General features: G+C 41.4%; 1 protein-coding gene across 8 annotated transcripts in view; it reads right to left on the reverse strand.

The window, feature by feature from the left end:
• Nucleotides 1-1568: 1568 nt before the first annotated feature.
• LOC148659401 (talin-2) overlaps nt 1569-24661 on the reverse strand; it is a 138919-nt gene continuing 115826 nt past the window's right edge. For 7 of the 8 annotated variants that reach the window (XM_088641578.1, XM_088641579.1, XM_088641583.1 and 4 more), the window contains 20 exons: nt 24109-24210; nt 23170-23340; nt 22512-22658; nt 21298-21399; nt 20999-21118; nt 19794-19940; nt 17511-17677; nt 16881-17064; nt 16658-16783; nt 15969-16046; nt 15350-15466; nt 14526-14711; nt 12849-12956; nt 12610-12715; nt 11545-11669; nt 8581-8706; nt 7921-7983; nt 7502-7684; nt 7082-7207; nt 1569-5435 (listed from right to left, as the gene is read on the reverse strand). In XM_088641578.1, coding sequence (XP_088497704.1) covers nt 5307-5435; nt 7082-7207; nt 7502-7684; nt 7921-7983; nt 8581-8706; nt 11545-11669; nt 12610-12715; nt 12849-12956; nt 14526-14711; nt 15350-15466; nt 15969-16046; nt 16658-16783; nt 16881-17064; nt 17511-17677; nt 19794-19940; nt 20999-21118; nt 21298-21399; nt 22512-22658; nt 23170-23340; nt 24109-24210 — 2613 coding nt within the window. In that variant the 3' untranslated portion in view covers nt 1569-5306. The remainder of the gene's footprint in view (nt 5436-7081; nt 7208-7501; nt 7685-7920; nt 7984-8580; nt 8707-11544; nt 11670-12609; nt 12716-12848; nt 12957-14525; nt 14712-15349; nt 15467-15968; nt 16047-16657; nt 16784-16880; nt 17065-17510; nt 17678-19793; nt 19941-20998; nt 21119-21297; nt 21400-22511; nt 22659-23169; nt 23341-24108; nt 24211-24661) is intronic. The other variant, XM_088641585.1, reaches the window with a different exon arrangement.

The following is a 24661-nucleotide window of genomic DNA, read 5'->3' on the forward strand; positions in this document are numbered from 1 at the left end:
TAGGTGGAATCAAATCACATCACCAATGATCACAGAAAAACACAGTATACAGGCACACCACAGTCCTTGCCATCCTGCTTCACCGTTTATCAAATTTAAATGAACTAATTTTATACAGCTGCACTGTGGTTGTAGCTTCCTTGGTGCAGTTCTTCACCAGAATGCTGTCCTTTCTTTCCTGACTTACAGAAATATTCATTTGTGATGCTCCAGTGATAGCCCACTCATTTCAGGTTGCGGAATTCAATTCAAGGGCCAAAACACAATCATACTTTTTTGTCTGCTGATAAGAGACTGCATTCCACAGTGAACACATGGCTTTGGTTTCACATCCTGCTGAGCTGCCAGAGGGTTTTCCAGCATCAGGTCTGAAAACGACCAAATATGGTCTTTATAAAAAAAGACTGCTTTTTCTTCTGCCCACCTTTATGGTCACAACCATAGCAGGCAACCATCTGAACTGTGGGTAGCTTAGGACGGTCTCCGCTTTCAGAAGGAAAGCTGTGCAAGGGAGCAGTTTGAGGGTTAGAAAATGAGTAGTTGTACTCTCTCGCAGAATGTGTTCACACTTTTGAAACCGACAATGAAAACAACAGGCAAAAGAAAAGCCCCGATAACTAATATCTCAACTTAGTTTCAGATTGAATCTTAGATATTAGAAAATTCTTGCCTCCTTAAATTCCAGTGGAAAATCAGGTTTAGTAGCTAGTAGAAGTGCTGACATTCGCTGACATTGGGCGAGTAATGGGCCAGTATTCAAAGTTTTTAATTTACAATTCACAAAGGTAGCAGCAATAGGTCCGGCCTGTAGCTATAGTGTAAAGTGTTATACTGACACCTGCTGGAATAAATGTAAATGTTTTTTTTTTAAAGATTAATGGTTGAATAACCAAAATAGGACTCTGTTCAGAAGATGTCAGTATTTGCGGATTCCCTTTGTGCTATTACTATATTATTTGTAATGGCTGTACACCTGTAAAAGGCACTGAGAAAAATGCTGGGAAGGGGCTGATACATTTTAACAATGAGGGACAATTATTTCCCAAGCTGCAGCAGTTTCAAACACATCAGCACCATCTTGGCTTAAGCCAAAAGGCTTAAACTGCGAGTTCAGTGACCACAAACTACAACTTAACTGTAATCCGAGTTGGGTCACAAAAACGTCCACTTGGTTACAGTCCCATTATCACAGGACAACTTTTCAACACTAAGCTTTAGTGCATGACGCTGAGCAAACTCTGCAGCACCTTTGCTAATAACTCTTGAAGAACAAACACAAATGCAGAATGGCCTTAATGTCCACTGACTTTAAAACAACAGTATGTAGTGAAGTCATTTTCAAAAGGATGGAGTTTGGGACAGTTTGCACAAACACAAAAAGAAATGATTCCTAATTTAGCAATTGCTTCATGGCAGGATTAAATCTTTGATTTGTGGATTATCATTGCTAATAAGGGTACCATGATCACAAGGGGGAAAAACAAATAGCAAATGAATAAAGTGATAAAAAATGTGATGTGCATCACAATGTAAAAAAAAAAATCAGAATAAAGACAACCACTAGAGAATACTTTGAAATCCTTTATTTTTGTTGAATACAAAAAAATATTTTTTTGTGGCCAGATAAATAGTATACATACAGCTTCAACTTCATATCTACTGTTTTTGTAGTTCATGTATTTATTCTGTAAAGGAAAAGCAAAACAAGAAGTCAAAATATAGGTAGGATTTGTTTTCATCTCCAGTAAAACACAACACACTAAACTGTGTAGACCACAGGTTCATATTTTACTGTCCTCACAACATTTACTCTTTTAAAAAAAAATCATCCGTAGTGACTTAAAGGAGGAAAACAAGAAAAGGCAGTCCCTTTAATGTGGGTGAGCTGTAACAGCCAATACGCATCATGACGAAAAGGTGCATCTCTAAAGAATTCTAAAGCACCTTAGCACATGCTCATGGAATGCAGTACAAAAAGGAGGTCTTGTTTATACATATATAACAAAGATTTATTTATAATGTTTTATATTTTTTATACATCAGCACATTATTCAGATGAAAGAAGCTGAGCTGCCTTGCAAGGCAACCAGAGTAAAAAGGCAGAGCTCTACGGGGTGGTCATGCACACATATAAAGCAGAGAGAAATGTAACTACAGGCAAAACAGTCCAGGAGAGGGTACTACCTGGGCTACAGAGCTGCATGGCAGGACTTTTGGTTTTGCAGATGAGGCTGTAAGCACTATAGACTAAGGCACTAATAAGCTACAAAAGCCCAGAAGGAAACAGGGGGGAGAAATGGACCCCCAGAAACACATTGACCCAGTGTTAAAAAGCTAAGCAGCATTGAGGGACTCCATAGTACATACAAAATGTATTCCCATCCAGAAATGGACTGATTCTTCTGCTGTTATGCAACAGTAACACCAGTGGAAACAACATTTGGCAAAAAGAACTTAATCTTTGTGCGCAGTGCTTAAAAAAAAAAATATCAGTGCATCCTACAGTGTTTGCAGTGTTGAAAAGAATAAAACGTGAATATATTATTTGTTTGACAAAAAGCCATGCACTTACAGCAGTGGAATTAACTTTTCACACACTGCGAGTCTGACAGCTAAGAGTTTCTTAAAACTAGCTCCTTCAGATTATGGAGAGGTTTTCAGAGTAACTGCTCCATCCCAACTCTGGCCTAACACCTGATTCTAAAAGAATCAGATGTAAGATCTACTTAAGTACATAGAAACGCTCATATTACTAAAAAGAAATGAATAAAACAGAACTTTGAGACAATATTGAGATGGACCAGGCGCTGTAGAATATATTTTTCACCCTCTTTAAATTAAAAAAGAGCTTAAGCCTTGAGGATTGTTCTAAACACCAAACATCTACTGCCTAGCTTAAGTCACTGTATTTTACCGTCAATTAGCAGTTGAACAAGACTGGAACCTAACCAAACAAAAAAAACTTTCATTAAACAGGAGACGGAATAAAAATATTGCCCATTATCAAAGGGTAACAGATTCACACTCAGAGCACCAATTGATTTCCATAGTAACAGGAAAAGCATACTAGACTAACACTGTAAAACCCAGATCAGTTTTAAATTGCTTAATATCCTTCTTTTTCCCCGCACGCCCGATGACAACTAAAATGAACCTCCCAAAATTCTCAAAACATGCTGCCTTCTCAAAATGCTCTCGTGCTTACAAGGCAGTACGAAAAAAAACCTTCTGTCACGCCGTTCTGAGAAATGGATCTTTGAAGATCCCGAAGCCTTCGCCACCTCACTAACCAGAGGCAGATGAGGCCTTTTCATTTGCTGACCCAGAGTATTTATTAGAAGAATACTATACGAGTACAACAAGAATAATATCAAGAAATACAATGAATTCATCTGCTGCCCCTGGAAGAGAAAAATCTTTTTATTTTTTTAAGAAAAAAGGACATTCTATGGTTTACATATTTTTTAAAAAAGTAACTGTACATTTTTTTGCTTTCTATATAGTCTTTATCATCTAGCTAGCTAGACTAAATGTTAGTGGTCTATAATGCCTCCCTGATGTTTTAAATGTGTAGCGCATGCAAGACAATGGAAGGCAGAGTATGGGAAGCAGAAATTAAGCTACTTGTTCTAAACTATCATAAGCCTGCTTCCAGGCGCAATTTGACCATCAGTTGTATTGCATGGCATAGTAGGTAGATACTTTAGAACAGGGGCCTCCAACTTCAGTCCTGCAGAGCCCCAATTCAGCAGGTGGTACACCTTAAAACATCTAGTCTTGGAACAGACGGATTGTGATCAATTAAGCAGGTGTAGTGTCGAATCAAGAAATTCAGAGATCATGCGAGACCTTCCGGCCCCAATTAAGAGTTCTGTCTTAACTGAGCAAAATACAAGTTTCAAGACTACAAGATAAAAAAATTCTTAGAGTTTACTTTAGAAGAGGTGACCCCTAATTCTGTCCGGATTGTAGCTCTCCAGGAACAGAGTTGGAGACCTTAAGAAGCTTTAGAATATACAGTATATGGCTCAATAAGTACTGCAGAAGCAACTTGTAATAGGAACAGGATACCGTTCTCTATACTCCTAACTCCACAACACACCTGGAACTGGTACAGTATGCTTCATAATCAAAAGTAAGCATACCAGTTCTGTTTTTTACTGAAACAAAACTGTACACAATGTCATTTGTAGACAAATCCAAACCTGTGGAATTCTTGAAATGGTTACAAGAGTTCAACAGAAAATTTCTTCACTACCACCCCCCCTTAAAGATTTTAAAGAAAGCTGATCAATTCTAGAGGCTTAGTAGTACTCCACTGAATGAAAATACTGTATTTGATTCAGTAAATCATTGGAACATTTTTATGAAATAAAAAGTTCCCTCAAATGTTTTGATGTGGTACCTATGAAATGTGTAACTGTCATGGAGACACACATGTTCCTTATTTTTTAATAGAAGCATATAAAATAAACATTGGCACACACCATGAAAGCATTTCCAAAAATGTCATTTGGTGTACAGCAATAAGAGAACTACATTACATCAATTAAGGTAAAACTCCCGATGTTTAGAATCATCCAGGATAATTTATCATCAGAATACTGCAGATTGCTGAAGAATCCCCAACTGTTTGCAGTACATTTCCTACATAAATTTAGGCATTTGCAGCCTTTCCAACGCTATACAAAACCAAAGCGCGTGTGTGTACTGTATTTCTTATTTTATTATTCTCCATTTTAAAATGAAGATGGAAAAAAATAAGGACTGGGTCCTTCACAGCTTTTTTTAAAAGGTATTGTTTTCCCAGAATAGTGTATAATACTTCGATGTTACTATATTCAACAAACTGAAAGAAGAAGAGAAAGCAGGTCCCAGAGTGGATATTTTAGAAGCTTAAGGAGTTGTTTTAATTATAAGACTACATGAATTTTCATCTGCACCATGTATAAAATACACCTAGTCCTTCAGTCGTGTAAAGAGCATTTTTAAGTTCCCGACAATTCAGATGCAAACCCTACGAAAGCAATAGAATCCCCTCTTTAGCAGACGGACAGGTTTTCAGATCCACCCGACTGCTAATGAGATGCATCCATAGCCCCAGCTAGTGGAAGAGAACTGGATGGCTTTGCTTAAGCACTAGAACTCTTGGGTTGTAGAAGTAGAAGTGGTCATTTTTTTTTTAAATTGCAGTACCTCCAGCATACACACACACAACAGATTGGCTGCCGCTGGTTACTTCACCAGTCACAGGTAGACCGCAGTGTCCCTTTCAAATCAAAACGGCAGATGCGCAAGAGAGGCCCTCAGTTCTCATCCCCCCTCAGCTCGGTGGGCAGGAACTTGTACTGCTGCTGCCGGATCTGGGCCAGCTTCTTGCGGGCCTCCTCCAGCTCTCGCTCCTTCCGCAGCATCTCCTCCTGCGCGGCGATGATCTGTCAGAGAGGGGGGGGGGGGTTAACCACAGGCCCTGCACCGCGGCCGGAGCTCAGCCTGGACACGTCTCCTCACCGGCTGAGCCCCGAGGTCACGGCGGGAACTGCCCTCGCGGAAACCTGGCTGGAGATGCCTCCCACCCGCGGCGGATGAAGAATGAACAAAGAGGCAAACCACACAGCGGCTCATTTTGTTTTTCCAACGAGTAAACGGATTCAAGAACATACAAGGTGGCACATGGCAGGAAGCCATTCAGCCCATGACGCATCGCGGGTAGATAAAATTAAAGGTGGTCCACCTGCTGCTTGAAGGAGCCCAGAATTTGGTCAAAATCATTTATTCCAGACATCCACAGTGGTCTGTGTAAAGTATTTCCTATTCCGTATCCTAATTAACTGCCTTTTAGTTTCAAATTGTGACCTCATGCTGGGGTTATGGTATGGAGTCTGAAGCAGTTCCCGGGTTTGATCCCATCTACAACACTTAGGAATTTATCAACTTTGATCGAACCCTGTCTCGATATCCAAAAAGAGATTTAGGTACTTCCACCTGTTGGTGTACAACTATTCTCCAAGACCAGGAATCATTCATGTTGCTTTTCTCTTAACTCTTACTGTGCCTACAATATCTTTTTTGTGGTAGGGTGACCAAGCGGTGAACTCAATATTTTATATAATGCCTTACTAAAACATTGTCAAGTTTGAGCACGACCTTATTTGATTTCAATTACACATTCTGCTATATACCAATGCATTTTACTACATTACATGCCCAGGGCTAATATGAAAAACATTCACATAGATATACTGTAACAAGTAAAATACAGACAACATAAAAGCAAATTAAAGGGTACTTTTAACTACTTCTTAAGGCTCAAAAGCCAATAAATTTCTTTCAAGGACAGTAAGACAGTAATTTCAGTAAGAGATGAAAACTCTCCTGTGACATGTGAATGATCTTACACTGTCTGAACTTGAAACTTATTTATTCACAAAACAAGGAAGCACACTTGTGGATTTGGATGCAAGTGTAGGATTAGTACTCGTCCACTTTAAAATGGGCAATTCGGAGATGGATACGAGCCCTGTTCTATCCCAGACATAAGTGGTTTATGGCAACTGTGGGGGTTCTCCAACAGGAATCTTCATTCTCAAGTGACAGCAAGCACAACAAAGAACAGAGAAACTAGGGCTTGGAAGTACTGGCCAAACTTTTAAAGGGCAGCTGAGGCTAGTAAGTACGCCGACATTTAACAGCATTCAGCTGTGGCAAAGCTGGATGTGGGTGCAGATGGAATAAATAATAAGACATTTAAGACATCATCTGGTTTGTAAAAGAGAAGAAACATTAACATACTCTTTAAAAAAATTATATTGTAGAGCACCTTTTTATGTCTAATATGCTGAATCAATTTTAAAGCACATCCAAAATGACAATGTGCAAAGGTACAGCTGAATTTCCCCCATGATACTTACAGTTTTTGCACTGTGGCACCACATGCACTTTTGACCACAAACAATTTGATTCTTACCCTGACTGGGGAATTTAATTGCCACGTACTCAGCATATGTGAAAATATGATTACTACTAAGAGAAACAAACACTGCTCACCAGCACTCCTCACACATTTGTGAAGATGACATACCTGGGCAATTCCACCGACGAATTTGGTTTCAACCACAACAGCGTCGTCGTCGGCCTTGTCAAACGCTGCTTTCTGAGCTGCTCGGACCAGGTTATCCGAAGCTCTCTTGACAGCATTCCCAGCAGCCTTTGGTTACAGAACCAGATGTCATAAAACGGCGTTTCAACCACGTGAAAATGTGCCTAGATTTTTCGTTTACGTAGATGAATACAAATAATTAAATCAAGAACGTTTTAGAGCAGTACTGAAACTGATGAGGCAGTAATATCAGACAAACCCTACCCATACTTACACATGGAACTCAAGTTCCAATTGCATCAGCGTTTTCTTAAAATAAGTGTGTAGGGGAGGATGCTAAACGAGAATGCAAAGTTGTAAATGATGCCTGAAGTGAGCCTCTGTGCGTGTTCAAATGGCTACCTGTAGCCTCCTCATAGCCTCGGAGTCCTGGTCCGCCTTCACTTTGCAGGCCACCAGCAGCTGAGCTGTAGAGGCAGCCACCTGCTTGGCAGAAGAGATCAGCTTCTCCTCACTGGCGTGGCCCTGGACGGAGGCGTTGGCAGCCTCACACAGGTTGCTGGTAGCAGCCGCCACCATCCGAGCCTAGGAAGCAGTGAAATCCAAGGCTGTTACATGAAGGAAAAACTCAGCTGCGTCCACAAATCCCACAATTGAACATGGGACAATTAATGAGTGTTTACCTGGTGGTTTGAAGTTAACTTCCCATTTTTACTACATTTCTTCCTAACTGAACGCTTTTCTTCTAGTCTCTCTAGTACGTGGGAATTTCCCTAAAGCTCTCCCGAGAAGCCCCTGCACATGAACAAGAGAGTACTCACTGCAGAGATTAGCCCCTGGGACCACTGACCATCGTCTACAGCATTGGCAGGAATGGATCCAACCTGGGCAGACAGCAGAAATCATGTGAGGATTGTGTTAGAGCAAAGCATATTCCTTCATGCAGAACAGCTATAATGTAGTTATAAGGATCGACTGACAAAAACCCTAGGCTTCCAAACCCATTCTTTATTGAGAAAGCTTCAATACGGTGTACTGTATAACACATGGTTACTGGAGAGCATTACGAGCCGAGAAATAAAATCGAAGACTGATTTAATTTTTGACGTTGCATATACAAAGATAAGTGTGCTTGCACAGCCCTCCATGCTTTTCTCATTGAGGTCAAAGACTGCAGCAATGTCCCTCTCCACCTCCAACAATGTTTTCCATTAGAGGGTATAATAACTGGTGACCTAAACTTATTGGAAATCTCCAGCTCTTCTGAGTTTACTGAACCTCAGAGAAACAGAAGCAAATCAACTGCTTTAAGATGCAGGACGCGGTTTCTAGCTGCTTCAGCTCCGTAGTCTTCGATCACACTTGACCTCGACGACTCCAAATCGTCTGGAGGTGAAAGGTCCCTGGCTCCTGACCAGGGCTCTGCCCCTCCACCCTGAGCGCCAGGCGCGCCCAGCCAGACTCGGCCCCGCTGCACTCACTTTGCCCTGTGCCACCAGCTCCCTCTGTGCTGCCGACGCAGATTTCACCAGGGCGCTGGTCGCGGCGGCAATGGATTTGGCCGCTTCCAGGATCTGCTCCTCGAAGTCCAGGTTTTCATCTGCTTGCTGTGAGCAAAGCACAGGCGTTAGTCCCAGTTCCCATGATCGCAGCAAAGCAAGAAGAGCATCGGCAACGCAATGCGATAGAACATGCTTTGAGGGGCAAAGAAACAACGTAATATCTCATGCGCTGTTCGGTGATCTTGGAAACAGTAATCAGCAGGTCTGTGTACAAGTGCACAGAGATATGAAATGTGGACAGTATCTAGCTCTGTAATCTTAAATATGTAATGGCCTGTTGCTGCTAGGAGCTTCCTTTGCACAACAGAACAAAGCTACTAGGGGATACTGACAGAAAACATCAGGACTGAGAACCCCTAGAGAGCGTTATAAGATTTGCAGACTGCGTCCACATCAATTATGGTGCCAGGTCTGGCACTTTTTCAGCATGCATGAGAACCTTAAAAACATCCATCAGTCATCAGTCTCACATATTGTGGGAAGAATCAAAAAGTTTTATTTTAAATAGAAACCAAGGCATTTTTGAAAGTCTGTACATCAAAATAGTTTATATTACTGTGCCCAAGATCGAGGGGGCTAATCAGTCCATAAGGAAACGTTGCATGTCCCCTGCCGCAGTGTTGTGCGCCTAACTTCCCTAACCTAGAGCTAATACCCACAAGAATGAAATCAATCTGCGAAAAAACTAAATGCCATCTGGGCTGAAGTGATAGGGTGGAAAACATTGTTTTATGTGATATAAATCACAGTTTGGACCTGCTGTATGGCACTCTTATCTTAAAAAAAATGCACCGCAGGAAGAGATGCCAACCGCAGAGGTCTGGCTTCCTGGAGATTCTATCTCAGCCCGGGGTCTGCCAACATGGCTGAGCAATTTTACTGTATGTATTTTGAAACTGAGTACAAAATATTCCAGCAACGCCTTTGTTGACATTGGTGGACAAAGTTATTGCATCCCAGTCATTTTTACATCAGATGGTGAAAGGAATACTTTTGCACCTAAAGAATGGAGTGCTTATCAGTCAACCCATCCATGTTAACAGTGTTTGACTGAAATGACTGTAAAATTTACTGCACAAACTGATGACGATATAAGGACTTCACAGTCCTTTTTCCACTATTATGAGATGACGTTTTAAAAAGGGAGACATCTTGTGGAGATCTGAGGAGCAGAAAGTGAAACTCAACTTTAGCTCTGTTACTGCATTAATGTTTCAAAACAAGCGCATCTCTTCACTTTGCGATCTCGTTTTAGAATTTTGGACTTGCTCATACATGGAGGATTTAATTAAATATTTAGGCTTTAATTTGCAGTGCCAGCATTTTGATAACGAGAAATCTGTTTTTGAACTAACAACAGTCTTCAAACTGTGTCGCAATCCTGTATATACATCTTAAACTCACATCTTGAAAGAAAGGGTTCCCACGCAACTCATATACTGCAGAATTAAAATTCCCAAGAGCAGATGGAAAAAAATAAATATCCATGTTCCTGTATATCTATAGGCTCTGACACACATGTTCATGAAACACTTTAACAGTATACACAAAGCACAAGTGTCTGGAGACAGGGCGGGACACTGTAGGAATATGTTTGATATATAGTTGGATTGAATAACAACCTAATATATCAAACATATCAGACAGAGCCCTGCAGAGAAGGCTTCCAGGTTTAAAATCAGCTTGAAAAACAACAGTGGGACATGCTGCTACTGAAGAAAAACATCTAATGCAGGGAGACAGAAGACTGGGGAGGGGTGGGTTCAGGATCAAAGGATGAGTGATCGCCCTGACTTTGTGAATTGTGTTACTGACATCTCAACTGCCTCTTCACTGCAGTTATCACCATAAAGACATGGGACAAAAACCCTGCAAGACGTAAACCGGCTCCATCTCAAATCTGCAGGACTGTGTGACACTTATGGGTCTTTGCTTTGGTATACTGTAAGGTCAGTCAAATATAGACAGTTCACAAAAAGTAAATTTCACCCTGTGGAAACAGACCTTTCTCCAGATAAAAAACACAAAAGAGATTTAGATCAATGTGTCATTTTGCTCCAGTGAAAAACCTGACCTTGAGAGCAAGAATTCAGAACCACAGTTTCAAATCTTTTAGGCCCAGTGGCTAGTGGGACCAACTAACTCAAAATGTCCGAGTAAGACAACTCTACACACCCATACAGTTTGCATCTGACAAGAGGGCATTTTTCCAGACACCCCCCCTCTCACTACAACTATAGCCAATGACAAAAGGATCATTTTAATTTTGGGGATGCTTCAACAGACAGGGCTATGTCTGGAAAAAAAACGTAGAGAAAAAAGATTGCTTCTTTTTTTGACTCGACAAAAATGAGGGTAAATCTAAGAGATGCCTTTAGCAGCTCCAATGTAAAATATGAAAACTGGAAAGGTGCACCTAAATTAATTAGAGATTATATTCAACTATTTAACACGTGAAAGCAGAAAAATGAATTTTATTGTAGCAGTCTGTTAGCTTATATCTATATAAGTGAAGTGGGACTGACTCAGTCTGTTTTAACATCGATTGCCCTTTCATTCAAGAGAATCTTGCACTTCTTCCCCTTAATTCAGTAAACAACAAACAGAAATGTGCAGCTGAGCAGAGTTACAACATATACTGTAAATGTAATCCCTGTACAACACACACCACTATTTCTCTAGCATACGAGGTGCAGATGGACTTGGCGGTACAGTACATCCAGGATGTTAAAATGATTCGCTGCGTATGGAAAGTTAAATCTTCTTTCACTACAGGGCGTGTCTCTTTTTGTTTCAGCAATTTCTGAACAAAAAGATGTGCAGGAAACGTGTACAGAGCCAAACACAGGTTCAGGACAACGGCAGAACGTATTGGTGTCATACCTTAGGCTTGGCCCTGGGCTTCAGCTGCTCCAGCTTCTTAGCTGCGGCCTCTATAGAAGCTGCCGCCCCCAGCAGCTCCGTCTCGGCGATGACAGTGGGGTCTTCCGGGTCCACCCATTCGTTACCTGGAAGGATTTCAAAGAACAGTGAGAACTGCTCCTCAGCCAAGAGCTCAGAGTTCTAAGCGTGCAAACACATCCAAAATAAAAGACAGAACTTGCACAATACAGACATAAAGGAAATACGACATTTACAAAGGAATCCACAAGAATCACCACCATAGTCATGTTACACGTCCAAATGCCTTCTCATGTACGAGTAAAGGTTATACATTTTTTACTCTTTCCACTTATGAAAATGTAAGCTTTAACAAAAAAAGAATTGCTATATGGATTGTAAACAGTTCTACAGTCAATACAGACTTTAAAGTGGGCTCAGAGTGTGGCCATTGTGAACAGCTTGCAAAAACAGATGGAATGGTTGTTTTTTTAGATTATGTTGTGCCCGAGGGAACAAAAACTTGCACCCCCCCCCCCACTGCCTCTTCTGTCCAGGACAGACGATCTGCAAGAACGACACGGCAGAATTTCAACTTACCTCCATCTGAGGCAAAAGAAAAAACAATGTGCATTACTACAGGGAGATCCTGTGCTGTTTGCTAGGCTCATGCCATTGCAGTAATAGGGGGAAATGATCAGTATGAAAGAAGAGCCAGTACCGCATTAAGCCAAAACGAAAACCACTTTCCTGTGACGTTAAATCAGAACCACGAGGAGTAAGAATTAGCCTTAATACTACAATTAAGAAAAAAATAACATTACAATGTTATATATATATAGAGAATGTAAACTACATCACAGCCACATGGCACTGGTTTTAAAAGCAACCTTATCATGAACTAATAGCCAAAATGGAAAAAAAAATTCACAAAGGGAGACAACTAGCAGACAGAATCAATCTTAATTCTTAAGAGCTCAAGATACATCAGTAATGTCAGGCTCCGGCTGTATAGGAGGTCAGTGACAGAAAGTTTCCTGTTGCTCTGGCTGGCCACAGTGCGCTCACCTTTCATGGCCTCTGCTGCCTGAATGAGCTCGGTGACAGCTCCCGCCACGCGCTTGGAGAACACAGCCAGCTGCTGCTTCAGCTCAGGGGTGGGTTTCTGAAGGACCTGCACAGGAGGAGAAAGGGGACAAACCCCCACAGTCTGACCTTGCTCAGATCACCACGTAAAATAAAAACGGGGGAAAAAAAAAAAAATCAGAGACCCAGATCAGATCAGATTTTTTTTAAAAAAATCCTACCACCAGCACATGTTCCAGAAGCTCTACGTAGCCCACGGTACACTCCGTGCCAAAATGAAGTGCCCGGTTTCTCACTTCCTCGCTCACCTCCTGGTGACAGGCAGCTTGCTGGAATTACAGGAAGACACACCCAGTATGAGCAGAGTCCGAATGAGAGATTTTTTTGTATGCGTTAAGCACCCTGCTGAGAATGACCCAAAGCAGCGCAGTGCATTTCCCCTCAGATGCATAAAACACTTGGAATTGTCATTTCCTTATGATGCAAAGAGACTCCTAGACAGGCTCCTCCAACAGGCCCACAGTCAGAGCCATGTGTCATTTGACATGCTGCAAGCAAGGGGAGTAGCGCGTCACTGCTGTAGCAAGAGCCCTGGCTAACCAATCCCACATTCATCAGCTGTACTCAGGTGGAGCACTTCTGCTCAGGAAATCCCTGTAACAGCTGGCTAGTGACGAGAGCCAGGCCCAGCCTAGTTAAACCTGGGCTTAGCATCTGCTCTGAATGAGTGTCTATTATTTTTATGGAAACAGAGTGAAGAATCACAAAGCCATTATGTGAATGTGCTTTTTTTGCAGCCCGAGATGCACTATACATCTTTAAGGATAGTTGACATTCCTGAATCAACCGCTTCTGACAGAAATGAAGTGCAGCAGCTGAATAAAACCTGCTTTCACTACAATGGAATTCAATCTGACAAACATGAGAGAATATTTGGGATTTTTTAGGAAATTGATGTTGGCCCCCTTTCCAATGGTTTAAGGCAGATTGCCTTTTTTCAGAACCTGAAAAGGTGAGTGTACAAAGTCATTTACGAGTCTTTAACTCATAAAGCAACAGACCTAAATGCAAAAACAAAGAATTTACCTATCAATTGAAAAGAAACACTTTAAGACTAAATGAAATAAACCCTTAAGAATCACACAGCCCACAATTAATGTTTTAAAGTTTGCTTTCCAGAAGAAATTAATTTTATTTTTCAGCAGCGGGTCCATGGACAGGCTTTTCAAGGTATTCTGATGAGTCTATATCATGATCTTTACAGCCTGCCTGGTAGATTGTGCTTGGATATTTTGACCACAGCACAACCACATCTTTTTGGTAGCTTTTCTAAGTTTTACATCCAAATATGCCTCCATTTGTTTTCTTTCAACCATTCACAAGGTTACCTCTAAACCTGTTTAGTCTTGAAGAGAAATGACTAGAAGGAAACCCCATACCAGTTGCCAAGGGGACTAATAAAGCCAACTCAACAGACCTCTCCAGAATGAGCAACGAAAGATGAACCAGAGGACAACAGAGGAAACCACACGGACGTTCACTTAAAAGCAAGAAGAGGAGGAACCTCGCTACCAATAATGTGGTGGGGGTCTAGAGAAGTTAATGTAACTGGTATCCTAGTCTCCGTCAAGAAACAGCTGGATGAGATCCTTAAATCAATTAGCTTCTACTATAACTAGAACATGGGCAAAACTTGGGCCCAATGGCATTTCTCTTGCTTGTACTGTAAGTTTATGTTCCTCAAAACGTGGAAAGCACCACCCACAACAAGTTCTATTTTACCCCGGACGGAGGGAGCTCGAACGCTCGGTGGTTTATATTTTAGGCGGGGCAGACCGGCACCGAGGGTCCGCTAGAACTTCACGAAGTGCGGCTGTGGAGTGAGGGGGGGCTCTCACCTTGCAGGTCAGCAGCATGTCTGAAATGGCCTTGCGGCTCAGGTTTGCGGTGGAGATCACATCCTCCTGCCGCGCCGAGTTTCCGGCGGCCACGGCTTTGGCCGTTGCCGTGGTGATGCCCTTTGTCATGCGGATGAAGTCCTCAGGCGTGGATGTTCTCTCTGGCACCTCCTTCGACTGGAACACCTGCAGAGGCAGAGCAATAGGCTCACTGCTTTGAAAAGGCACATGACAGCGTCTACCGCGATTATGAGGCGTTTGTTTTCAGAAATAAAAAATGCAGTTCTCCTCTACCCTTTCAAAACATGCATAGTTACACTCCATATACAATTAAAAAAAGAGGTGAGCCATGTTCTTGGAACAATTTAGTTACACAATACCACTTACAGTACTATGACTATTCAGACCGAAGAAGGCTTCCACTTAGTTACAGTATGTTATCGCTGATGCGCTGCTCTTTACCAAGCTCTGGTAGATGCAACGACAGTTACTGCACTTCCATGCACTACTTGAAAAGCATTATTGTAAAAGACCCAGACTTTGCTGTGAAGTGACACTGACAAAGGATAGCAACAAATCTGCAGGGGCGTTGATTTCTTCACCGCGCAGATCCTGACAAAACTCGCTAGAGCTGCTGCTGCAATTTATAGGGAGTATAGCCAGATGGCGGCAGGTACTTCAAGATGCTTTACAGAGGTAAATTAAGTTTGTATAGATCCCCGACGGAGCTGGGATGAGTCAGATGAGCACACATAAATCAGCTTTCATTTGCGCTAGGTCTTGGGTTATGCTGCGAGGATGCATAAGTGCTCTGAGCGCATTACCGTCAGCTCCTGTTTGATGCATTCAATGGTGGCCTCAAGTGCTCTCGTCCCCCGAGTGGCTTCGTCCTCCACAGCCTTCACTGTCTTCAAAAGCGAAGTGACATTCGTCACCATTACCTGAACGGTACAGGAAACGGGCTTTTAATCTCTGGCGGATTACAAAGTTGATGAGCTGCAAGGCGGCTCTTTGCTGGTGGCACAGAGTACAGAACACTATTATCTTCTTTGAATTGGCAGTTAAACCTAATACACAGGGAACCAGGAGCAGGCATCAGTTTGCCATTAAAAAGTGACACACCAGAGCAAACAAGAACTTCCACGTGGCACAGAAATACTGGCACCACTTCCTTGAGGGACGGAAATAAGATGAAAGCAGGTTATGTGAATAGTGAACCTATAGATCACAATGATTTGGTTAAATTAAGGTTGAAAACTACATGACTGCATGCAGGATACAGCGTGGGAAGCTGAACCGCTAGATTTTAGGGTACAGAGGTGAAAAATCTCTTACCAGTGATGAGATTAGAACGTGCATATGAAAGGTTTTGTATTATTACACCTTAAGGCATAATAAGGGTTTTTTGGTATGCACACCACATGCCTTCAACTAACTGCTCACCAGGATGTCTTTAATGTTCGTATCTGAAACAGGAGCACTCCCATGTCCTGTGGCCGTGATTCTTGTGCCTTTGTATAACTAGGGGCAGATCATATTATTGTACAGAACCCTTTATAATGTAAGTCAAGGCTTCAGAACTTCGAAAGGCCTTAGCAAAACTTATGCACAACATTTAATGTCTAAAAATAATTCCCAGCGATATTGAAAGAAGTTCAAAAAACAAAAGAAAATAGGGATTTCCTATAATTTCTACTATGAGCTGCTACTTTTCTTCTCCTCAAATACAAGGAGCTTTCACTGTTACCCTCATGAAAAGAACACAAGGGATGCCAATCCTGAGGAAGAGTGATCAGATTGGGCTCCTGTATAGAAATCCGGATCGGGAGTATATGACTATAAGAAAGAGGGACGTGCTTGTTTTCAAAGGGGCATTAATGATATTCTTCTTGGTGCTCTACATATAAAACACTTAAATTCAAGAGCGAAAGACAAAATGGGAGCTAAGGGACCAAGTGCACCGACAGCTCAGGTACGAGCCGCTAGAGAGAACGCCGTGATGAAGGTAGAAAGATCAAACACTTGCGATCCTGTGGTGCTGCTCCCAGAAAGCCACAGAATGCATTTTCCATTCCCCCAGTCTGCTGATGACAACAGCCCCAAGAAGACGACGTCCTGCCCCTGGGCGGTACCTTGGCAGCGCTCTTCAGCTGGTACATGGACGGGTCGTCGGCTGGCTTTCCTGCAGCGCTCTTCGTGGCGCCAATCAGCTCCGCCAGAGCCTTGGCGACGTCCTTCACCGCATTGATCAGCACCACCTGGAGAAACGAGCAGCACAGATACGCGGCTTTAATCGTACGGGGACCTCGGCAGAGAGCTCTCACGGCTCTTGGAGCCCCATCCTGCTCATATTACTTGTGTTTCCGGGTCATCCGAGCCGATGCTGGCCGCGCCGAGCTTCACCACGTCCGTCAACTGGGTGATGGTTTTGGCGGACGACTGGGCAGCCTGCGCCAGTTTGTCCTGACTGGAAGCAGCACCCGCCACCAGCATTTTGGTGTCTTCAACCAAAGCCTTGGCAGTCTTCAAGATGTTTTCTCTGTGTAAAAACAAGTCAACGCTTAACGAGCCTCACAACAAATGCCATAAATTGAAAACTCACCTTTATCTGAAAATAACAGGGGGGTCTCATCTGCAGTCTACCTTTAAAATATGATTTTTATACCAAAGAAGCAGTTTCCACCTTTGAGATTAGCTCTCAGCCATGCAGTAATGGTCGGAAAGCACCAAAAAAAAATAAATCAATCAACGCTGTATTGAAAAATAGCTTTTATATCCAAGTGACAGACACAGAGAGACATGTTTTAGCCATGCCTTCTCTAATGCCTTTGATCTGAAGATTTAACTTAATAACTGGACAAAACCATCTGTCAAGAGGCAAAGGCAGTAAAGACCGTGCTAGTCCTATAAGCTAAGAACTAATATGGCTGGCCTAAACAAGACCATTAGAGGCTTAACAGTCACCACCACATCGGACATCCTCACCTGTGGTCTGCAAACGACTCCTCGTTCTCGGAATTGAGCGTGCCTGCGGAGGCAAACATGATGGTGGTGTCCAGGTCGGCGATGATGCCAGAGACTGCGCTGGCGGCTGTGATGCAGGCCTGTGTGCCTTTATTCCCGGCCTGCAGTGCAGACAGGACCATGGAAACCTGAGGAAGGGAGCAGAGGAAATCTGGAGACAGTCCATGACATCAGCCTTTCAGCTGTAAAAGCTCATCAAGGTCTGTAAAAGGGGAAGACAGACGTGCAGACTTGCAGTTCACATTTGTGTGTTGTCTTCCCAAACACCTTCTTATCCTTTACTTCTGCCCATCTTCTTCTATACATCACACAGCCACCTAACACCTCCAGTTTCCTGCTTCTGTACAAGGCATGTACTGTAAACCACTTACTAAATGTAGAGGAAAACTGCTTATTGAAACCTTCTCACAAGTACGTGAGTGATATAAAATCAAATTATATGGTAAAATACTCTAGATGAAATATAATTTGAATTTACAATAAATTCTATTTAAAGTTAAATTCATGAAAAAAATATAACAGAACTATAAGCAGAATGGAAAATTCAAAGGTGTACTTAAAACAGAAAACAAAATTAAAAATGTAATGGAAGACATGAAGGACCTATCAGTGAAGGCATTAGGAATAGTATTTAAGGAAAAGGATGAACATTCAGTAGTGTTAAGTCGGCTGTACAAACATTCATTCATTTTGTGAATTTGTGGAACAAAGCAGTTCAGACAGACCGTAGAAAAGCACTGTGTCACTCTTGACAACCGACTGGAGTAACCCACAAATGAAAAATAAATCAAAATGAGCTTCAAGGTTCAATTCTTCTTACATACAAATCTTCAAATTATTCATGTTAACACAGGCTGAGAATGAGGTAAACCACAGAGCAGAACTAAGCGAGAGAAAAGTAGGTGCCTCTAATTGAGAACAAGAAAAGCTACTGAATAGAGCTTTGAAGAGATATTTGGTTTAAAGAAGAGGAAATATATATGTTTTGATAGGGAACCTTATGCTAGGTATTTTCTTTAAAGAAAACGGGTTCCAATGATTGCAAATTATAACACAAAGAGCTTTAAAGCTTATTTATAGATTCCGTCAAACGTCTTTCATAAAAACAAACAAACGTTGGAGCCCCTCTAATAACAAATCAATCAACATTCACTGCTTCCTAACCTCTTGCTTTAACAGGGAATTGTCCAATATAAGTTATGAAAAACATCCCTGTTTTAATCAGAAATGCAGATACATGCCCAAGCTGTATTCCGAATGGAGGACTGCTGGAGAGAACATGGAAAAAAATCTTACGTTTTAAATACTTAGCTTTTCAGTCCACTACACTTTGCCTAAACTGAGACTGGTTTCCTCATAACCCTCCTTTAATTAGTACAAGTTTTGAATACATGGCTTTGAAAATGTATGAATGTGCTTAAAAAGGTCAAGTTGCATTTCCCCATCTAATGCAATGAAGTCAGCAGCACTGTTGAGTGGAGACAGCAGGATGGCGGGACGTTCCATCTCCTGCTTCTCTCAGCACTTATTTTGGAAACTTATTTTGCCGAATCATGGGTACAGATACAGTAGGTGTGCAATACTTGGTGATATGCAAATCCAAACAGCAAGACAAGGGTGGGTTTTTTTTTCTAGATTGCATGGAAAAAGTTGTTCTCCCTATTAACAAATCATCATTTTCCAAGCTTGCGCTGTTTCCCTAGGACTGGAAGTGCCTGACCTCACATAGCCCTGCCATCTGGATTCACTTTCCAAAGCTGTCCTGGTAACTGCAGAGTTCAAGGAATAAGGAAGCCTGCCATGTGAAACTTCACAGAAGTCAAAAACTGTTCAAAGTACAAAGGAACCCACATGAAACTAGCATCTTTACCACAGTGTTCATTGCTTCTAATTCAGCGGATCCTCATTTTTATACTGAGAAAATACAGCATCTGATGTTTCATGGTGGTAAGTGTCTTGACTGTATAGTTACATTAACAAAAACTAGAAAAAATACTGTTCCAGTATCGATATAAAAAACATTAAGTATTTGATCAAAACCAATGAACCGCACATTTCCTGCTGCATTTAAGTATTAGTTCATATGATCGTTTTGTAATCCAGCTCAAGGGGTCTATCTTAACTTTTGTAATATGCAGTCCAGGTGTGAGGTCATACCAAAAATTAGTACTGATGACATTAAACATGCACGATGGCTATTTTGTGCTAATGACGAGTCATCCCTCTAACAGGTTGCAGCCCCACCTTCTCGGTGACAGCTCGGGCACACTCGATGAGCTCTCTCTTGGTGAAGCTGTCTGTGGGGCTGATTTGTAGGGCCCCCGCTTTCTGAACCAGGAAGATACAGCCGTGCCCCAGCTCCTGCACGCGCGTCTTAATCTGGAACCCGATCTGGAATGACAAACAGCTCGGCGCGTGAGTGGAGTCTCCATGGGAGGCTTCTTCTTATTGTGTGCTTAGAAAACAGCTCTAGTTATATCTGGAACGGCTCAAAAAACTAAAAAAAGAGGGTTATATCTTAATCTGGCCTCTGGCACACAAGTTTGTACACTCCTCTAATGATAAATTACAAGACACAAAAATACAGACCTCCTTTTCATATATTCTGAACCTTAAAACACTGAATTGCATAAACAAACTGTATCATTTTCAGAATTCACACAGATTTTCTGAATTCAGATTTCAAAATGTGTGGATCATTGCAGCAGCAGCAATGTTATGCTTTGGGGTTTGAAAATATGAAGTCACTAAGAAGATGAGACATTAAAGCAGACTGGTGATAAGTGTATCAATGACAGCTTGAAGATGAAGCATTATAGCTTTTACACCATCAAATACAGATTCCATTCCATCAATGTCATAATTAAGCACGCTGTAGTGGTGTTAGTTGCATCGCCTATGAGATGTGTCAAGAGTGTGAAATCTAAAAGATCTAGACCAAAAAGAAAAATAATCTAAATTGGATTAAATTGAAGCAGTTGTAATCTTCTCACTGCCTATTGTAAATCGTGGCTGGTGGAAGTGATTCAACTCACATTCTTGTGAGAGTGGGAATGTGCACACTGGAGAAGGAGACAGGAATAATATCCATAGAGGGGTTTGTGATGATTACAGATCATGTTCGTTTGGCCTAAATGAAGGCAATAAAATGCAAGACAAGAGCTATCTAGTTAGGAATGATTGGAATACAGGACATTGTGGAGCACTGCATCATTGTTGTAGGCTACAGATAAGGTGAAAATTAATGCTGGGGCTGCAATCATTTCCGTAGTTTCTACTGTACAGTTTCAGATCCTGTGCAGTAGAAAAGCAGTAGAGGAATTGTATTACCTTGTTTATCAGGGTTTATACCACTCACCAGCAGACTTCAGCTGGAGTTAGAATGTACTTGGGCAGGACCAAACCTTCGCCATGACCAGCTTCGACTCAAGTGAGAAGAGGCTCCTTACCTCTTCAGGCTCCGCGGTGGCGGCAGCGAGGCGACCCTGGTGGGCCAGGTGCCCATAGTCTGTGGTCACCTGAGAGGCCAGCCCCCCCAGCTCCTCTGGGCTGGTCACAGACTTCGTCATCTGGACGAGACCGAAACAGACAAGTTAGTCCCTGTCACTGTGCCCCTGGCTTGAAAATGAAGCCTGCACGTTTATGTACTGTACTTTTTATTTCGGAAAAAGAAATGGTCTTTGCTACATACAGTAGTGGATGATTGTAAACGTGAAAAAATTTACTTAGCATAAAATGTTCCCCTCACCATTTCCTGTGCAGTGACAGCTATTGCCTTGGAGTATTTCACCATGGTCGTCTGATAGTCCACAAATGAACCTTCTGGTTCTGGGAGTGTCCCCTCATCCAGCTAGGGAACAGGATGAGCAGTGAAGACATGCACTTCAATACTGTCCATCAAAGGCAGCTAAAGTAGACTGTGCACGCAAATTTCACAATGGTGCACTCTCTCGCAGGATCAACATTGGCTTACCTCCAGCAAATGGCACACATAAGCAACACAATAACAAAGAAAGTAAGAAAATAAACTTGAAAACAATTTTGAAAATACCTACCACTCCAACAAATCTGAAATCTGAGAATGTAATTGCATGAATGCCTATGGTTATACATTAGTGCACGGACGTCATTTTTAAGGTTTGCAAACAGTATTTTTGCTGTTAATACAGGATATGAAATATCAATGGACAGTTAAGTCCCTTCACATACAATAACTTTTTAAACCACATAAAAATCTGACTAACGTGGTGGAGAAAAGAAATGTTACTTGACATTTATAACAGGAAACCCTTTTGGTCTGGATCTTAGCCAAATCCCAATGGCTCTGGGAACATTAAACTGTGTCTGTTCAGACATTTGTTTTTAAAAAGGCACTTTAAAGACATAACTAAATTTTACAAACAAATCAACACACTAGTACTAACCAATGTACATAGTTATTTCACCATAAAAACAGTACACAAATTGAAATCCTTTCAAAAACATTCCAACAGCATTATGATAACTTGTTAAAGGTCAGCAGTAACTTTTACAGTATATTGACTTTTTAAAGCAATACAGAAATTTGTGACTTGAAAACCCACAGGGGTGTGGTTTAAAATGAAACCCTGACTATGTACTAAAAGCATCGGTGCATTTATTAAGATGAAAATCAAATGCCACCACGTACTGTAATTGGACACATAGAGGATGCCTTAATTGTGCAAGGTTTGGTCTTTTCTCACAGCAAAACCTACACGTTGTCAAGCACTGGCAAAAACACATGCATCTAAACAGCAAATAAAATGTCTTTCTAAAGAATTATAAAGAAGATGATCATCTCATCGATTGGGAAAGTTTTTATTGGGTGCAACAGTATCTTATCTGCCATAGGAAAGTCAAATTAAGATGACCTTTGACAGAACCATTGAACAATGAACTAAAAATTTGTATTTTGATCTAACATTTTCACAGCACACTCACTCTGCCCATGGCCTCTGCGATGGAGTCCACCATTCCCCCAACCATTCCCACTTCACTGGCTGCTTCATTCAGCGTGACCATGATGTCATCGACAGCCTCCTTCATCAGCTGAGCCGCCTCGGCGATGGCGTCATGGGTGTGAGCCGCCTGCGCCACAAGAGGGAGCAAAACACCTTGACCACTGCTCACATGGGCCTCCGAACTCTTTAGAGCTGGTTGCATAACTTTGACTTGTATAGGAGGGCATGGGTACAACATGACCAATAGGGTTTTAGAAGAAAGTAAGGTTTCCAGTAAGGTGTTATGCCTTTCGCCAGCCATTGCAGTAACAGTGTACTATCAGTGCTAACATCATCTTAGTACAGAAAGACATTTGCTCAGGCTTGATAAAGATATAAACAGATTGAGATGTTCCAATAATGCAATGGAGAACTGGTCAAGGTACTCACAATTGTCGTTATCTGTGGTTTAAACAACCTCAAGCAATTGAGTCAATAAATGACTCCAGTACACTGCACAAGCAATCACAAGGGAATATGTAATTCCAATGGATTCAACAGGTTTTGTTATACAGTACATCCTTACAGTTAAATAATGTGCATCAATCTACAGGAAATGGTTGGGTTCGGTACTCAGATCAGCTCTGTTCCAACAATACCTTTGGGTTTCCCCCTCCTTCTTTGGCAGCGTACAGCATCTGCAGAGCAGACTCAGCCAGGGTCTTAGTTTGGTCAAGCACAGTCATCTGCTGCTGGTGATCCAAGATCTTGGACGCCACGCCCACAGAAGCCAGGATTAGAGGCTCAAAGTAACTAGCTAGCTGCGTGACCTGGAAAGAAGAACACGTTGCTCAGCCCACTCAACAGAACTGAAACTGGAGTCAGAGCAGCGAGGAAAATCAGCTTGTTTCAAAACAACTTAAAGTTCATTTTTCATTAGAGCTCATTTGAATAGCTTAAGGCACTTGGACTAGTGCTGCTCTATTTTTATCCTCCTTCTTTTGCCCATAAGACCTTAAACAGTGATGAAACAATCACAAACCACTAATTAGTAATACAGTAATACAATTAATACTGTATAAACTTCATATCGGTCTACATTTATAAAAGTCTATATTAGATCTTAAATTTAATACAAAAAGCATGCACTTACACTTGCATATCTGACATATAAAGCATCTAAACTCAAGTAAAACTTATTAGCATGTGAAATGACTTGAACAGTACGCACAACAGTTAGGGTGTTTACCCAATGTGACTTAGTCCAGCCTCCAATATTCCATGAAGACACTCTTCACTTGATAAATGAGGCCTACTGACTGCTATCTGCATTTTTCCATTTTGATTTTCACCAGGGTTGACACTCAACAGGTTAAAATAGCCTCAGTACCTGTGCCCAATCGACTCTCACTAACAAGGTGATTTATTGTTTTTGCAACAAAGTCTCTTTAGTGCATCATGGTTAGTCATGAATGGAAAAAAAAACATGTGATGAATATTCAAAATCCTTCCATTTTATTCTTTAAAAACCATAATACCATGGATAAAAATGTTGCTTTTGATGATCACTATATTAATCCCACTTCATTTTAATGTACCTTGTGTCCCAGCTGGGCAGCCTCTCCTCTAGCTGCTGTAGATATGGGATCAATGAGATGTCCAATCTCCTGCACTGCAGATGTCAACTGGTCTTGCAAAGGCTTATGGGACAGGAAATTGCACAACTGCAATCAATAACTACAGTACTGAAAACGTCAACGTTTGCTCATTTGCTTAGTTTAAACACTTTAGAGCAACATGGCAATATGAACTGATGACAAAAAGCCTTACATTTTTATAAAACTGTTAGATTAAAAAGATAAGCATATACTAAATGGCATAACCCAGTTGAAGGGAAAAAAACAGTAGCTGCAATGAATTAAAAGGAAGGGAAAGCTATAATGAATCTAAATAGCAAGAAAAAACAACACTTTTACTAATAATGAAACTAAATCCACGTTTAAATTTTAATTTTTAACAACTGTCAAATAAGTTGAAAATGTACACTTTCATTAGCAACCATATCCCAACATCAAAATACAGTCATGATAAAACTGTCTCCCTCAAAAATAAGAGGTAATGCAAAATAAGAAAACAACAGATCAACGTGCT

Source organism: Lepisosteus platostomus, chromosome 7, assembly GCF_059453375.1.
Source record: "Lepisosteus platostomus isolate fLepPlt1 chromosome 7, fLepPlt1.hap1, whole genome shotgun sequence".
Lineage (NCBI taxonomy): Eukaryota > Metazoa > Chordata > Actinopteri > Semionotiformes > Lepisosteidae > Lepisosteus > Lepisosteus platostomus.